The 18,726-nt window shown below is 50.0% G+C and overlaps 2 protein-coding genes across 2 annotated transcripts in view; one reads left to right on the top strand and one right to left on the bottom strand.

Moving 5' to 3' along the window:
- The window catches only part of DDIAS (DNA damage induced apoptosis suppressor), a 45,302-nt gene extending 37,168 nt beyond the window's left edge, over positions 1 to 8,134 (bottom strand). Inside the window, exon 1 of the mRNA XM_088479810.1 lies at positions 8,114 to 8,134. The gene's annotated coding sequence lies outside the window, so the exon portion shown is untranslated. The remainder of the gene's footprint in view (positions 1 to 8,113) is intronic.
- Positions 8,135 to 11,703: 3,569 nt separating this feature from the next.
- Positions 11,704 to 18,726, top strand: part of PRCP (prolylcarboxypeptidase) — a 40,164-nt gene continuing 33,141 nt past the window's right edge. Inside the window, exon 1 of the mRNA XM_088479811.1 lies at positions 11,704 to 11,947. Coding sequence (XP_088335937.1) covers positions 11,840 to 11,947 — 108 coding nt within the window. The 5' untranslated portion in view covers positions 11,704 to 11,839. The remainder of the gene's footprint in view (positions 11,948 to 18,726) is intronic.

The raw sequence follows: 18,726 nt of genomic DNA on the forward strand, positions 1-18,726 counted from the left end.
CTGAAGACTATGGGGAGCCAGTATAGGGATTTGCAGAACAATTCGTGGAGCATTTAAGTTGGATAGAAGTGGCTTGGGGGCGACTGAGGGACTTGTGGCGTTACCGTTTAGGTAACGTTTAGTTTTAGCCAACTTTGGGACATCCATGTGAACATAGGAAAAACTCTGTTGGTCATACAGGTCAGTAGAGAAGGGGAGAGTTTCATGAAGAGTAATATCTAACATTGCATAAACAATTCTAGCATGTTCTGCAGCAGGTGAACCTTTTATTTCTCCTGTTGACATGGTCGAACTCTCAAAGTTTCGCATGTCGACAGTGACAACAATAAGAATAACTACACGGCTGACATGTTGACATGATAGAATGTCGACCTGACATCCCTAGTGGTTTAGTGGTTATTTATCTGGTCCCGGGGTAGCAGCCTCTCCATGTACCGGTGGTTCTGTGACCGTCAGTTCCAGCAGTCATCTCATGCATCGATATTCCGGTATTTACCCCTAACTCTAATCCCTACCCCTAAAACTCCACCTAGTGCCTAACACTAACTTCCCAACCCCGCATCTAAACCCTAACCTCCACTCCCCCTAGTGCCTAACACTAACTTCCCAACCCCGCATCTAAACCCTAACCTCCACTCCCCCTAGTGCCTAACACTAACTTCCCAACCCCGCATCTAAACCCTAACCTCCACTCCCCCTAGTGCCTAACACTAACTTCCCAACCCCGCATCTAAACCCTAACCTCCACTCCCACTAGTGCCTAACACTAACTTCCCAACCCCGCATCTAAATCCTAACCTCCACTCCCACTAGTGCCTAACACTAACTTCCCAACCCCGCATCTAAACCCTAACCTCCACTCCCACTAGTGCCTAACACTAACTTCCCAACCCCGCATCTAAATCCTAACCTCCACTCCCCCTAGTGCCTAACACTAACTTCCCAACCCCGCATCTAAACCTTAACCTCCACTCCCCCTAGTACCTAACACTAACTTCCCAACCCTGCATCTAAACCTCCACTCCCACTAGTGCCTAACACAACTTCCCAACCCCGCATCTAAACCCTAACCTCCACTCCCACTAGTGCCTAACACTAACTTCCCAACCCCGCAGCTAAACCCTAACCTCCACTCCCCCTAGTGCCTAACACTCTTCCCAACCCCGCATCTAAACCCTAACCTCCACTCCCACTAGTGCCTAACACTAACTTCCCAACCCCGCATCTAAACCCTAACCTCCACTCCCACTAGTGCCTAACACTAACTTCCCAACCCCGCATCTAAACCCTAACCTCCACTCCCCCTAGTGCCTAACACTAACATCCCAACCCCGCATCTAAACCCTAACCTCCACTCCCACTAGTGCCTAACACTAACTTCCCAACCCCGCATCTAAATCCTAACCTCTACTCCCACTAGTGCCTAACACTAACTTCCCAACCCCGCATCTAAATCCTAACCTCCACTCCCACTAGTACCTAACACTAACTTCCCAACCCCGCATCTAAACCCTAACCTCCACTCCCCCTAGTGCCTAACACTAACTTCCCAACCCCGCATCTAAACCCTAACCTCCACTCCCCCTAGTGCCTAACACTAACTTCCCAACCCCGCATCTAAATCCTAACCTCCACTCCCACTAGTGCCTAACACTAACTTCCCAACCCTGCATCTAAATCCTAACCTCCACTCCCCCTAGTGCCTCACACTAACTTCCCAACCCCGCATCTAAACCCTAACCTCCACTCCCCCTAGTGCCTAACACTAACTTCCCAACCCCGCATCTAAATCCTAACCTCCACTCCCACTAGTGCCTAACACTAACTTCCCAACCCCGCATCTAAATCCTAACCTCCACTCCCCCTAGTGCCTAACACTAACTTCCCAACCCCGCATCTAAACCTTAACCTCCACTCCCCCTAGTGCCTAACACTAACTTCCCAACCCCGCATCTAAACCTCCACTCCCACTAGTGCCTAACACTTAACTTCCCAACACCGCATCTAAACCCTAACCTCCACTCCCACTAGTGCCTAACACTAACTTCCCAACCCCGCATCTAAATCCTAACCTCCACTCCCACTAGTGCCTAACACTAACTTCCCAACCCCGCATCTAAATCCTAACCTCCACTCCCCCTAGTGCCTAACACTAACTTCCCAACCCCGCATCTAAACCTTAACCTCCACTCCCCCTAGTGCCTAACACTAACTTCCCAACCCCGCATCTAAACCTCCACTCCCATTAGTGCCTAACACAACTTCCCAACCCCGCATCTAAACCCTAACCTCCACTCTCACTAGTGCCTAACACTAACTTCCCAACCCCGCAGCTAAACCCTAACCTCCACTCCCCCTAGTGCCTAACACTCTTCCCAACCCCGCATCTAAACCCTAACCTCCACTCCCCCTAGTGCCTAACACTAACTTCCCAACCCCGCATCTAAACCCTAACCTCCACTCCCACTAGTGCCTAACACTAACTTCCCAACCCCGCATCTAAATCCTAACCTCCACTCCCACTAGTGCCTAACACTAACTTCCCAACCCCGCATCTAAACCCTAACCCCCACTCCCCCTAGTGCCTAACACTAACTTCCCAACCCTGCATCTAAACCCTAACCTCCACTCCCCCTAGTGCCTAACACTAACTTCCCAACCCCGCATCTAAATCCTAACCTCCACTCCCACTAGTGCCTAACACTAACTTCCAACCCCGCATCTAAATCCTAACCTCCACTCTCCCTAGTGCCTAACACTAACTTCCCAACCCCGCATCTAAACCTCCACTCCCACTAGTGCCTAACACTTAACTTCCCAACCCCGCATCTAAACCCGAACCTCCACTCCCACTAGTGCCTAACACTAACTTCCCAACCCCGCATCTAAATCCTAACCTCCACTCCCACTAGTGCCTAACACTAACTTCCCAACCCCGCATCTAAATCCTAACCTCCACTCCCCCTAGTGCCTAACACTAACTTCCCAACCCCGCATCTAAACCTTAACCTCCACTCCCCCTAGTGCCTAACACTAACTTCCCAACCCCGCATCTAAACCTCCACTCCCACTAGTGCCTAACAAAACTTCCCAACCCCGCATCTAAACCCTAACCTCCACTCCCACTAGTGCCTAACACTAACTTCCCAACCCCGCAGCTAAACCCTAACCTCCACTCCCCCTAGTGCCTAACACTAACTTCCCAACCCCGCATCTAAACCCTAACCTCCACTCCCACTAGTGCCTAACACTAACTTCCCAACCCCGCATCTAAATCCTAACCTCCACTCCCACTAGTGCCTAACACTAACTTCCCAACCCCGCATCTAAATCCTAACCTCCACTCCCACTAGTACCTAACACTAACTTCCCAACCCCGCATCTAAACCCTAACCTCCACTCCCCCTAGTGCCTAACACTAACTTCCCAACCCCGCATCTAAACCCTAACCTCCACTCCCCCTAGTGCCTAACACTAACTTCCCAACCCTGCATCTAAATCCTAACCTCCACTCCCACTAGTGCCTAACACTAACTTCCCAACCCCGCATCTAAATCCTAACCTCCACTCCCACTAGTACCTAACACTAACTTCCCAACCCCGCATCTAAACCCTAACCTCCACTCCGCCTAGTGCCTAACACTAACTTCCCAACCCCGCATCTAAACCCTAACCTCCACTCCCCCTAGTGCCTAACACTAACTTCCCAACCCCGCATCTAAACCCTAACCTCCACTCCCCCTAGTGCCTAACACTAACTTCCCAACCCCGCATCTAAACCTCCACTCCCACTAGTGCCTCACTCTAACTTCCCAACCCCGCATCTAAACCCTAACGTCCACTCCCCCTAGTGCCTAACACTAACTTCCCAACCCCGCAGCTAAACCCTAACCTCCACTCGCATTAGTGCCTCACACTAACTTCCCATCCCCGCATCTAAACCTCCACTCCCCCTAGTGCCTCACACTAACTTCCCAACCCCGCATCTAAACCCTAACCTCCACTCCCACTAGTGCCTAACACTTAACTTCCCAACCCCGCAGCTAAACCCTAACCTCCACTCCCCCTATTGCCTAACACTAACTTCCCAACCCCGCATCTAAACCCTAACCTCCACTCCCCCTATTGCCTAACACTAACTTCCCAACCCCACAGCTAAACCTCCACTCCCACTAGTGCCTAACACTAACTTCCCAACCCCGCATCTAAACCCTAACCTCCACTCCCGCTAGTGCCTAACACTAACTTCCCAACCCCGCATCTAAACCCTAACCTCCACTCCCCCTAGTGCCTAACACTAACTTCCCAACCCCGCATCTAAACCTCCACTCCCACTAGTGCCTCACACTAACTTCCCAACCCCGCATCTAAACCTCCACTCCCACTAGTGCCTCACACTAACTTCCCAACCCCGCATCTAAACCCTAACCTCCACTCCCACTAGTGCCTAACACTAACTTCCCAACCCCGCAGCTAAACCCTAACCTCCACTCGCATTAGTGCCTCACACTAACTTCCCATCCCCGCATCTAAACCTCCACTCCCCCTAGTGCCTCACACTAACTTCCCAACCCCGCATCTAAACCCTAACCTCCACTCCCACTAGTGCCTAACACTTAACTTCCCAACCCCGCAGCTAAACCCTAACCTCCACTCCCCCTATTGCCTAACACTAACTTCCCAACCCCGCATCTAAACCCTAACCTCCACTCCCCCTATTGCCTAACACTAACTTCCCAACCCCACAGCTAAACCTCCACTCCCACTAGTGCCTAACACTAACTTCCCAACCCCGCATCTAAACCCTAACCTCCACTCCCGCTAGTGCCTAACACTAACTTCCCAACCCCGCATCTAAAGCCTAACCTCCACTCCCCCTAGTGCCTAACACTAGCTTCCCAACCCAGCATCTAAATCCTAACCTCCACTCCCCCTAGTGCCTAACACTAACTTCCCAACCCAGCAGCTAAACCCTAACCTCCCATTGCAGCCTAACCATAACCCTCCTGACGACGCCTAACCCTATCCCAGAACAGACGCTGTTGAACGTACACACTGTGCCATCCTTCAAGCCGTGGGACGATTTAACGTGTCAGTTGATCGTATACGATTTATCGTTGCTCCTGTACACACCAGAATAACTATCTTTAAGATCACTGGCTGCGAGTGGAAAGAGGTGACGTCTTCAGAGGCTAAATCAGAACGACATATCGCCTGGTCATCCGGTTGGCCGTACACTCACTACACGATGTGCAGCACTGCCAACCAGAAGATGTAGTATACAACGGACAGGAGAACGCAATTGTATGTACACACGATATGTTGTGCCAATTTGCCTCAAAACGACGTTTCGTGTCAATGTCACTCTAGTGTGTATCTGGCCTAACTGTCGGCAATCTGAGAGCGTTGACATTTCATATGGCGTCATTGTAGATGTCGATATTGTGAACATGTTGACATTCTGGGGATTCTATTGTTGACATTGTGGTGTCGATATATCGACATGGTAACTGACAGCCACGTGACTAGATGCTTAATATGTATGTCATTCTACAAAAGTTCATATTTTCCTTCTAGGTTACAAGTAGTATATTTCATTTTAAACATTGACAGCCTAGATAATCTCCCCCCATATATTAGTTAACTTTATTTTGTTATTACAGGGTTCTCTGCAATCTAGCTTGTCCCCTCCAATCCCACCCAGGCTGGACTGATCCTCTTCACTCTTAGCAGTACAAGACATTATTGGGCAGATTCAATAAGGGGCGATGCCTGTGATTTAGTACACTCTTTAAGGTGCCCATCCACTAGCAGACATGAAAACGACTGCACGATTACGACATTGTAATTTAATCGTGCAGTTGTTTGTCAGTCTTTGATGAGCCTGCACTGATCGAGCAGTCGTTCAGTGCAGGCTCATCAATCATCTACGTTATCGTCAGATTGTCCAGCGTGTTTGCACAATGATAGATGTCTAAATGACCAGCGGGCACGTGCATCGCTGGTCATTTTAGACATGTTTGCAAACAATTTATGATCGATTGAGCGATCGTTATCATTCAATCGCTCAACTTAATCGTCTAGTGGATGGGCACCTTTAGGGGGAGATTTAATAAAGCTTGGAGAGATATACAATTGGAGATAAATAGCACCAACCAATCAGCTCCTAACAGTCACTGTACAGGATGTGTTTGAAAAATGACAGGAGCTGATTGGTTGGTGCTATTTATCTCCAATTTTATCTCTCTCCAAGATTTATTAAATCTCCCCTTATTACCCCTAAAACACATATTTTATTGCGCTATGGACCTGCAAGCTAAAATGCGTAATTATGGGGTGAATTTGGGGTGAAATCAGTGCGATCTAGGGTGCTGTTGCAACAGCGCATCACCTGCAATTTGCGCCTAAGTGAATTGATCCCTTGGACTGTACAGTAAGCCGCTGTAGGTGGATTGGAGCTGGGCCTACCGGCGGGTATCCTTCATCGAGTCTGGCGCCACTTTAATCCTCCAAGGACACCAGCACTACTGTTGTGACGAGCACACACTGGCCCTCATTCAGAGGCGGTCGCAAGAAGCGAGCGCTCTCTCTGAATGAGGGCGGCCGCTTCACTTTTCAAGTGCGGCCTCCTGGTCGCTAGCTAAGCTGTGGGTTACCACTCACAGCTTTAGCGACCGACCAGGTTGATGGTCGCAATGGTCAAGACCATCGGGGCTTGTGACGAGACGCTAAGGTTGGGTCTCGGCAACCGCAAGCCCCAGGGAGCTTCCTGCTGCTGATGTCAGTGCAGGCCACCAACAAAACGGCAGGCGTTCCTTATGGAACGCCTCCGTTTGTGAAACCACACCCCCGCCTACAAAAAGGGGCGATCTGTCGATTAACATCGACAGCCGCCCCTTTTGAAGTGAGCTCCGGAGCGAGAGAACTTCTCTCTCGCACCTGGGCTTGCGCACGCGCAGCTCAGCGCTTGGGCCCGGGTCTGAATGAGACCCACTGACTTATCCAGCATTAAGGCACATTTGCTACCCACAGCCACTGCTGAGTAAAACCGGGAGGGTAGGCATGTATGGAGAAGAGCTGAAACACACATACACAGCTGTGGTCACATAAGCAGCCTTACAGGCCTGTCGTCTAAATTCTCACCCTGTGTGCTCCCAACCACACTCAGGACTGAAGGGAGCGCAGTCACTGAGCCCCCTAGACGCCTCTCTGTGCAGAAACACCAGCCCTATCACATGCAGATCTGGCTGCCCTGACCGGCTGACCAACACTGTCTAATCAGTCTCAGGGTCACCATCTATGTAACTGCTATTGCTGCTGGCCCCTCTTGAATCAACAATACCAATCTGAACAGGCGCATGAATCAGGACCTGGGGGTAAATTTACTAAAGGTGGGTACACACATTACAGATATATCTGCAGATGATGGTCATTCATACACACTGAACGGCCATCATCTGCTTGTGCCCTCAGGGTCTGGCGGCCAGGGGGTGAGTCGGGGGCGTGTCACGTCCCCCTCCTCGCGGCTGCCGCTGGGTGTGTACGGGCGGTCTGCGGTGTGCAGCACAGCCAATGTGATATGTCGGTGAGCTGCGACGTTCACCGACATATCGCGGGTACACACTGGACGACGGGCAGCAGATACATTGGCCAATCAATTGATACTCAGCGATTTCTGTCGCGTGCAGCTGCGGTCCGTGCAAAACCAGAGCTGCGATCATGTTAGCGTCCACTGCTGAATCAGGCTGGCTCAGTGTACGCAGCTGCCAGGTGAAAATATGCAAATTTTGCAGCCGCGGGGCGTTGTATTTAGTCGCCCACCGGTGGCTTTGCAAATCTAAGGACCTGCGTAACAAGTTGCAGCACAGCATCTGCATACAAAGTCGCAGCACAGCATCTGCATACAAAGTCGCACCATTTGTTGCAGATCATTAGCTTACCGCAGTCCTGAGTAAGCCTGTGGTCCTACAGAATGGGCAACTAAACTAAGACGTCGGCACCAGTGAAACTGCGTACAAGGACAGTTGCTGGATCCGACATTCCTATGAAAAGGTTGTGACACGCCCACCTTATTCTAACCACCCCTCCGTTACCACCCACAAACGGTTCTTACCTGTCAATCTCTCTGTGTCTAACTCCTCACTTCGAACGACATTGTGGGGGCACCGGAACCGTGCGATTTAGACTCATGCGCTGTAAAAAAGAACGTCCAACTGTGTAAATATCAGCATAGTATGCAACTCGGAAGTAGACCATACTTGCCTACTTTTGAAAAAGCATTTCAGGGAGATTGTGAAAGCAGCACCTATGAGCGCGTGTTACAGTGGGCGTGTACTGATAAATCTGAGAGGCGTGTCCTAAACCTGACTTACATCCAAATGTAACCAGCCCAAAAGCAGTTAGTAAGATCTGTTTGTTGATGAAAACACGCTAATACTTTGCAGAAATTCATAGGGATCATTCTGCCTTATAATAACCAATGCAAGGAAATGACACTAATGATCCCATTTGAATGTATTTATCTCTGTTTTTTTATATAATAGCTTCATAATGTGGGTAAGGATGAAATGATGGAGATTGCTAGACTCTTCAGGGAGACAGGGAGATTGCTACTATTTCAGGGAGTCTCCCTGACAATGAGGGAGAGTTGGCAAGTATGAATTAGACCCTTAGGGAATGATTCACTATGAATCGCAACTGTGATTGCAATAGCGATTACAAACGCAGTCTCACTGCGATAGTATACTAATTCATTGCGATCGCTATGCCGCCGCAGCACGACATACGGACGCCCAACTTACCTTACACCATACTTGTCTACCCTCCCAATTCGGCCGGGAGCCTCCCGGAAATTGGGTATCGCTCCCGGCCCCCCCGGAGAGGCAGGAAGGCCCCCCCTCCCCGCGAATACCTGAGAAACCCCCACATCGAGGGGAGGCCGGTGACGTGATTCCTATGATAACAGCATTGTGTAGCAGGGGCGGGGCCAAAATGATGTGATCGTATGGCTCCGCCCCCCATTCTGCCCACAAATGACTTCTATCTGCTGGCCATGCCCCCTTGCACTGGCCACGGCCCCCGGTCATGCCCGACCGCCCATGCCTGATCTGGCTGCTGGAACGGGCAGCCAGAAAGTCGGCAACCATGCCTTACACACATCAGTAATGTTTAGCAAGACTGCAAAACCATCGATAACATCGAGTACCATCGCAGCCTCACGCACACTTGCACAAGCCCTGACCTCACTCAGGAATTGCTAACTTCATTGCACGCTATGAGGCCTCAGGCTGCGTACGGCATCTCAGTGGGTAATTTATGCACGTCCAAGCAACGGTGTTCAAACGCACTGACACGCCTTTATTTTACTGACCACCCCCCCATTACCACCCCCAAACGGCACTTCCTGTCAATCACTCTGCGATGGGTCTGCGTAGTCACTGTGATCACAGTCCCGATCGCAGTGACTGGTTCGCCCACGGCGAAGCATACACAACGCAACAATCGGCTGATTACGTGCATAATCACAGTTGTTATCCTTGCTGAATCAGGCCCATAGACAGATGCACTGTGCATTCTACATGAAAAACACTACATCACTGACTTTGGGCCTGATTCAGAGCCGGACGCTATTTGCGCTCGCTCGTTCAGAAAAAGGGGCCAGCTGTTTAAATTGAGCGCTCGCTCTTTGCGGTCTGTTGACACCTCTATGTCTGAGCGAGCGAACGAAACATGCGCTCGCTATTTTGTAAAGACGCCCCCTGGCCGCTCGCATCATACGTCATCTCCGCTATTTATTTGATTAATCGAGTACATTGAAAGGCGTCTGAACTGCTCGCAGTGCTTGTGGTAGGATTTCATAGGCAAACGCAGGGGGGGTTTCTGTCTGCCTGGAAACCCCCCTCCCCAGCCCACACCATGACCACAATAGAAATAGTAATATGATAGAAATTTACTAGTGCTGTATGTTCTTCTCAGTATCACAAATGAAATAATTAGCACCACCTGTGGATCTTTTAACATGTATCAGCCAATAATAAATAACCTGTGCACCAACTAGGAGATCTGGAAAACATGCACTGTTAAGGATGTGCTGCTATAGAGCCCAATATATATATATATGTCCAGGGCAGCGCTAGGTTCCTCTGCTGCTCCCCTAGACTCCCGGACTTGCTCTAATCCTCTGGAATGGTGCCCACATCTAAAATAAAACCATTCAGCTCAGGCCCTACTGCCGCATTTAATAGGTTACAGTCATTGCTGGTCCTCTATCTGCTGGACTTATGACACACAATACACTTTGTATGAAACATATTAAAGCTGGTTAAGTGCTAATTCTACCCTCTTCATGGACTGGCCACACTCGCTCTAAAATCAGGCATTTGGAAACCCCCCTCTAGAAATCCTGCGTTTGCCACTGGATTTTCCTACCGCAATCATGCGAACAGTTCAGGCTAAGAAACAACCAAGTGACATGGTTGATGACGCTGCTTTGTTAATTATGCACACCCTAAAAACGCCCGTTTTGACCGTTTGGCACGCCTGCGTTCGGATCACCACTCCCCGTTTTCAAGCACCTTTCCCTGTTACCAGCCACAAACGCCTCATCCTGTCACTCAAATTAGCAGGCACTCGCTATTTTGCGAGCGCTCGATTTCCGACCGCAATGACTGGTTGGCGCATGCGCATTACGACCCATACGCATGCGCAGATGTGCGAACATCGCTCGGAGCGAACGAGCGGCCGCTTACAAGCGGCTCTGAATCAGGCCCTTTGTTTCTTACATATTGTTTCTAGCTGAAATAACTCATTCTGACCCGGACATTTATTCCCGGGGCCCCTCTGCCATTGCAGTGACCCCTCACTACTTTTTTCAGGCATTCGCACCCGGCGATCACTGACCTAGTTAATATATAATGAATTATTCTTTGGACATTGGGCCTGATTCAGACCCATTCGCTAAACTACGAACGCACGCTATGGGCGATTATCGCACGTTTTCATATGCGTCAAAGTATGCATGCGCGAACCAGTCACTGCGCTCGTAGTACACAGACTGGACGCTATTTTGAGTGACGGATAGCGCCGTTTGTGGGTGGTAACAGGGGAAGGTGCTTGTGAATGGGGGAGTGGTGCTGTGAACGCAGGTGTGTCTGGGCGTCAAAACTGAGTTTTAGGGGCTTGTATAATTAACATGGAAGCGTCATTGTACACGTCACTTGGTTGTATTTCAGCCTGCAGTGATCGCAGTGCTTGCGGTGGGGTAGGGTCTACTTCAAGCGCTGCGTGCAGCTCCGATGGCTCTCGATGTAACCGATTAATCCTACACTTCCTGCAGATGACATGTACTGAGAATGATAGGTGGCCGTCTTTATACCGGCGTGCGTTCGCTCTGCCGTCGCTCTCTAAGGCAGAGGGGGCGTCCAAACACTAGACAGTGCGATCGCGGCATTTGCATACCTTTTAGCTGCGTGAGAGCGCAGCTTAGCGTCTGGGTCCGAATGAGCTCCATTATACAGAAAGAAAAGCATAGCCTTATAAAGCCAATATGCAGAGGTCTCACAGTGTGGTTTGTTAGGCAGTGTATTTCTCTCCATTAGGGTCATTACTGAGTTCAGAAGATTTATCCCCCCCTGTACTTAATTAGTTAAAGTCTCCAAATAGACCTGCTCAGTCCTGCTGATGATATAAGTGCTAGTTATTACACAACAGCACATCACTGAGTAGGTTAACAGGGAGGGGAATCAGTCTCCTCCTTGGGGCTGGACCCTCCTCTCCTGTTACAATCTGTATAGACAGGGAATCCCCTCTCTCTGCCCTGATCTCATACACAGAGAGAGATATGGCATCTGTAAGGCTGGCAGGCTGGCTCCTTGTGGCCTGGACGTGGCTGGGGGTCGCTGTGGTGCACTCTGGTCCCACCTATGAGACCTACTACTTTGATCAGAAGGTAAGGGGAGCTTCCCGGCTCACCTTGGGGGGGTCTTGTATGAGGGGGAGGAGAGGGCAGCGCTGCCCTGAGGGGTCCTGGCTGTCTTAGGTGCCAGCTCCTTGCTCTAGTGCACCTGCAATGTTTGTGCTGCCCGCAGTCAGGGCTATGCATGGCATTTCTGGGTCATCTGGAGGGATGTACAATGAGACCCCACAATCATTTGTATAAGGTTTGCCCTCCTGGTCCTGTTAACCCCTAAAGTGCAGGCAGGTGGGCATCGCAGGTCACTGTGGCTCTCTAGGGGTTAAGCCTAAGGAGACTCTTCACATGTATAGTTATATATATAATCACGAGTCTCTCTCTTCCTGTGTGTTGCAAGATGTTTCCCTGTCTATCTGCCGCCGCTGACATCTGATTCTCGTTTCCTCTAGTTACTTTGTAGCAGTCAGCAAATGTCTGTGATCAGCTGACCCGGAATTGGGCTTGTGGTCGCTGCACAGGTGTCCTAGGGGGTAACAAGAAGTTCCACACACTAATGTTATAGTGACTGAAGCATATGTAGCAATTAAAGCGGGCCATACACGGTGCGATAAAGCAGCCGATCCGACGGATTGGTACGATTTGGCTGCTATACGCAGGGGCGTAGAGCATGCCGCCGGGCCCCGGTAAAGAGGGGGCGTCCTAATCGCGGGAGGCGTGGCCACGCCCCCTTAAAATAAAATATACACTTTTTCAGCGCAGCGTAGTGCGCCGTGGAGGGGGCGCTGTGAGCCCCTCAGCCTGGTACAAAGCCATGGGGGGGCGCGTTCAGTGTGATTGCTCCCCCCCTCAGGCATAGGAGATTGTCGTGGCTGCTGCTTAGCTCCTGCGAGGAAGGGGGCGGTGCCAGACCCGGGCCCCTCTGGAAGGCCGGGCCCGGGTAAATTGTACCCCTTCCCCCCCCCCCCTCTCGGCGCCCCTGGCTATATGGCACTGTGTATGATATCGGACCGAGCGCGCACCTTGCACCCCCTGTTCTTATTGCCGGATCAGTCGATCAGGGGATGCCATGTGCGACCCCATGCAGCGCTATGCGGGTGGGGGAGGGGGAGTCGGCATATGGGGCGGTCGGCCACCCAATCGCAACGTGTGTGGGGACCTCCTGATATGTCGGACGTCGGATCCCCCGTCGCGTCGCACGGTGCCTAGAGCTCAATGTTCGTTGTAGCCTTTATTCTGTGTGGTACACAAGCTGATTTGAGGACAAGCTGGGTGGCCCTGTGTGTTACCTTTCAAATGAGGAATTGGCCTTTAAAAGACAAACCAAACGAAAAAAAAAACATACATGGAAGTGTGCATGGAGCAACTCTCATGTTTAATCCATCCTGTGTTTGTTTTTTGTGTTTTTAAGTCCTTATTTGTTGTCACAAGACGTATAGTATGCTCAGATTATGAAAATGATCAGGGTTATGATTTTATAATTATTTGAATTAATTTTGACTTTCAGAGACCTGGGGCTTCTGTGGTGTGACCGTATTTTATGATCCGTACTCATTCACACATACACTATTAATGCGCATTAGCAATAGGCCAAATAGCTGCTGATGGTTGTTATAAAGATTTAAAGCTCTAATTAGTAAACATGGTGTAAATATATCTTTGCATTTTTCAGTGTATTTATATTAAAAAATAAAAACACATGTCATGGTGGGCCGTGTGCTACAGGGCTTGTGCCAGCAAGGAGATAACTGCGCTTAGGGGCCCATTTATTAGTGATGGCGTTTGCAATGCGATCTGGGCCAGATTTTGGCGCCGCCATGACCGCATTGCGGGATGTGACCATAGCGCCCAGATGTAACAAAAAGGGACAGGGGCTGTAAAAGGAGCGATGTGAAGTGACCGCGTCAGTGGTCTCTTCACTCCTGTGCCTGGACTTCAGCGCATGCGCAGTCTACTGAGAACGCATGTGCCACGGCCATTGCCAGGGGATGGTTCCTATGGAGCCCTCTCCCAGTAGTTTTTGCAATGTGTAGCCCATAGGCTACAGCGGGCGGTACCTGCGGGGGCCAATCTCTGTAAGTTGGTTAAAGTGGCAGCATCGTGTCCCCCAAAGAAACCCATGGGGGTTGCGTCTGCCGGTGGGAATGGAGAGATCACTATATGTCATAAATTCGGGGATACTAAATAAAATAGGTGTTTTCAGGGAATAAGCTGCAAATATTTTTTGATAATTGGACCTTAGTAACCTCTTTTGCATATTCAGCCACTGAGGACGACCATACGCACATCGATGTGAGGTGACATCAGAGCCAAGGGAGCGCTGAATTATGGGAAAAAGCAGGAAGACCACTATGGGGCTTATTCGCAGTCTTATGCTGTGTCGCTGAGTAATTTTTTTAACTGCAAGCGTCTGATTTTCTCCTCGCTTGTGTCCTGATTGCTTTCATACAGAGTCGCAGTAGCGATTTCAGATGAACGCAGAAATGTATTGGGCGGTGACGGGGAGGTGACGATTCAGACGCCCTGGGATGGGCTCCGTCTAGTGTATGTGTTGTGGGTGTGGTGCTGAAGTGGTAATGTACACAGATGCTCCACGCTCACATTGGAGGCCACACTTGGATGGAAAACCTGCACCGAGCACAGGGCCGCTGCAAGTTTCAATGGTGCAACCTATGGCGGCATCTAAAGACGCACCAAGCATGATTGCATCGTTTTTGCGCAGCCCGCGTTTGGGGCCTCATTCAGAGGCGGTCGGAGGATGCAAGCGGTCGCTCAGAAACTGGGAGGCCGCTTGCGTCCTGACCGGCCGCCTCTGTTGCGGTCGTTATGCTGTGGGTTAACACCCACAGCTCTAACGACCGCTCCGGTGATGGTCGCGATGGTCAGAGACCATCGCGACCATCGGGGCTTACGGCGAGACCCTAGGGTAGGGTCTCCCTTGTCGTAAGCCCCGGAGAGCTTCTGGCTCTGTCAGAGCCGGAAGCTCTCCACTGACATCACTAGTGACGTCAGTGGGGCCGCCCCCAAACGGTAGGCGTTCCCACGGGAACGCCTCCGTTTGGGCTGCCACCCCCCCGGCCCGCCTTCCAAACGGGGCGAGCTGTCAATCAACATCGACAGCTCGCCCCCTTTGGATCGAGACCCGCTATGACCGGCGCTGTCGGTCTCACGCATGCGCACGACGGCGCCGTCGTGTGCATGCTCTGTGGGGGGCCATCGACCCGGTCCGAGCGCATCGGCGCTAACGACCGGGTCTGAATGACCCCCTTCATCCGATGGGAGCTACTGGGCAGTGCAAGGAGAAACTCTTCACTGTGCTAAATGTGGAGATGAGAGATTTCGGGCTTTCTCCATGTACTTGCCAACTTTCTGACTGCCCCGTTCCGGGAGAGGGTAGCCAGGTTAGTATAGCGAGGGGGGAGGCATGGCATAGGTGAGATGTGCAGGGGCGCTATGGCACGATTGTGTAATCATGTCCTCACCCTCTCTATACAATGCAGCGATTACCGGCATTGTAAAGTGGGGACAGAACTACAATGACACGATTTATAGCGCGAATTGTGTCATCGACCATCTAGACTGCCCTCGGGAAGTGGGCAGCGCCTGGCGAATATGGGCAGCTCCGGGAGTCTTAAATACTCATCCGGGATTGCCAGACGAGATTTGGGAGCCTCCTGGCCTTTCTGGGAGAATAGGCCAGTATGTCTAAAATGCTGGAGAAAAAGCTGATTTATTGATTTACTAAACAGAGCCCCTGATTGCTGTATTTAAATTTTTAGCAACAATTATTTCTCATGCATCGATGTGCGCTGCTAATACAGCCATTTTTACTGGTGAAAAATGCGTTAAGTCGTCTTGGACGCACACAGAAATTCCAGTGGGTTACTCCTTTTCCCAGCATTTGTATAAATGAGCCTCTGAAGGGTATCCTGTGCCAGTGCAGATCACCATGGTCGATATAACCTTGCAGAGAGATAATATGTACGTAGAGTGATGAACTTGCTGTACAAATAATAGCATTGCTACTGGCCACAAAGCTGCCTGAAACCTGAGAGACGTATATGGTATCAAGAGTACTAGGGATAACATATTGGGGCAATTATGTGGGGTTATTATGTTTATTGCGTAAAAGCAGCTATGGGAAAAATTTGGAAAGTGCTGATGGTTGTTGTTGTTTTTAATCTGTTCACGGCTAAAATGTAAGCTCTGCTGGATTCTTTGCTAATGGAGCCGTTATCGATACTGGCCGCACAGGGGTCCCGTGGCAGGGTGGAGAAGACCCTGCCTGATAAGTCTCCGATACTTCTAGCTTGGGCCAGACCTGCATTTTGTGAGAATTTTCAGCAGCGTTGGATGTCATCCTTAAGCTAGGTAGACGCTATGCCAGACGTTCCCAAACTCTGGGCCTGATCCGTTACCGATCGCAACTGCGATTACGCACGCAGGTGGACGATTGTTGCGTACTGCGCTTGCATATGCATCGCAGAGCGGGAAGGCTCCAACGCGATCGGATCGCAGTGACTACGCAGACTCATAGCAGAGTGTTTGACAGGAAGTGAGCCTTTGGGGGTGCCAGTGCGTTTGAACGCTGTTACAGGGGCGTGCATAAATTAGTCACTGCGATGGCCATACGCAGCTTGAGCTATCACTGCGTGTGACGAGGTTAGCAATTTCTGAGTAAGGCCAGAGCTTTGGTAAGTGTGCCTGAGGCTTCGATGGTACTCGATGTTACCGATGGTTTCGCAGACTTGCAAAGTATTACGGTTGTGTGGAAGGTGAAGTGGACGTCCTTATATTAGGCTGCAACGGCATTGCGATAGCGTTCATTAGCAGTGGGACTGCGAGCATAATCGCAGCTACAATAGCGATCCGTAATGAATCAGGCCCTCTGTCCTCAAGGCACCCAAACAGTCCAGGTTTTATGCATATCCATGCTTGACCACAGGTGACTTAATTAGAACCTCAGTCAATTTGATTTAAACCCTCTGCTCAACCATGGATATCTGTAAAACTTGAGCTGTTGGGAAGCCTTGAGGACAGCGTTTGGGAACCTCTGCCCTATGCAATAATGACAATAGATCAAATGGTTTGAGAAACAAATTACTGCGCTGCCTAGAATATAGACAGGTCACTCATTCTCTTCCAAGTATCAGCAAAAAGATACAGAAAACTAAACTATACACCATAAAATAGGGAGACTGTTTTTGGCTGCTCGGCCTGATAACCTCAGTGTGTACGCAGACCCCCCCAGGCTCGATTTTCATTCCAAAAACTACTCTGATTGGATCTGACCTATGCGTTTCTGATCATCTGTTTGGTATTTCTGCTGATATATGATTTTAGAAAGGTCACCTTTTTGTGACGATCTTAGAACAGATAATCGTACAGATTGGAAAGATCATTCGTCAGTGCTGTGTACACTGTAAATCAGGTGTTCTCAAGATCATTGCCACTCCCTGACCTCTCCTGTCTTTTCTTTTTTTCCCTCTTTCCTTTTTCTATATTTATTTTGTATTCTATTTTTTTGTTTAATAAAACAAAAATGTATTTGAAATTATTAATGAGGTTACCATCTTATTGATTGTATAATTGTCTATTTGAGCATTTATTATCGCAGTTTTATTTTATATGTGTATTATATTCTGTTGCTGCTGTTTCTATTTATATTGTCAGCACCTATATTCTGTTGTTCGGCTATACCACAGGTTCTCAAACTCGGTCCTCGGGACCACAAACAGTGCATGTTTTCCAGGTCTCCTCACAGAATCACAAGTGAAATCATTAGCTCCACCTATGGATCTTTTTTAAAATGTCAGTGAGTAATGAATACACCTGTGCACCTGCTGGGTGACCTGGAAACCATGACCTGTGTGGGGTCCTGAGGACTTGAGAGCCTGATTCAGAGCCGATCGTAAGCGGCCGCTCGTTCGCTCCGAGCGAGGTTCGCACAACTGCGTATGGGTTGTAATAATACGCATGCGCGAACCAGTCATTGCGGTTGGAAATTGTGTGCTCGCAAAATAGCGAGTGCCTGCTAATTTGAGTGACAGAATGAGGCGTTTGTGGGTGGTAACAGGGGAAGGTGCTTGAAAATGGGGAGTGGTGATCCGAACGCAGGCGTGCCAAACGGTCAAAACGGGCGTTTTAAGGGTGTGCATAATTAACAAAGCAGCGTCACCGACCACGTCACTTGGTTGTCTCTTAGCCTGAACTGTTCGCATGATTGCGGTAGGAAAATCCAACCACAAGCACTGCGAGCAGCTCAGACGCCTTTCGACGTATTCGATTAATCAAATAAATAGCGGAGATGACGTATGATGCGAGCGGCCAGGGGTCGTCTTTACAAAATAGCGAGCGCATATTTCGTTCACTCGCTTAGACATAGAGGCGTCAACAGACCGCAAAGAGCGAGCGCTCAATTTAAATAGCCGGACCCTTTTTCTGAACGAGCAAGCGCAAATAGCGTCCGGCTCTGAATCAGGCCCTGAGTTTGAGAACCACTGGGTTAGACAAATGTAACTTTAAGGGCCATTTATCAATGATCGCTTTTGCAATGCAGTCGGGGCATGCCAGTAACGCCCATGATCGCATTGCAAAATGCGATCCTATCGGCCGGATGTATCATCCGGGACATACAGGGACACTGGCTCCGAAAGGAGCACGTCCCTGCGATGTCTCCGGAGAGCTGCCAGCCAGTGCAGGCTACAGCGGCTAGCGTCATCTTGGCGTTAGCTGCGGGGCCAGTGTCGGGAATGCATCACATCCGGATATTGGTAAATTTGGCAGCAACCTACGGGGGATGCGGGTGCCAGCGGTAA

This window comes from Taudactylus pleione, unplaced genomic scaffold (genome assembly GCF_031769625.1).
Source record: "Taudactylus pleione unplaced genomic scaffold, aTauple2 ptg000245l, whole genome shotgun sequence".
Classification (NCBI taxonomy): Eukaryota; Metazoa; Chordata; class Amphibia; order Anura; family Myobatrachidae; genus Taudactylus; species Taudactylus pleione.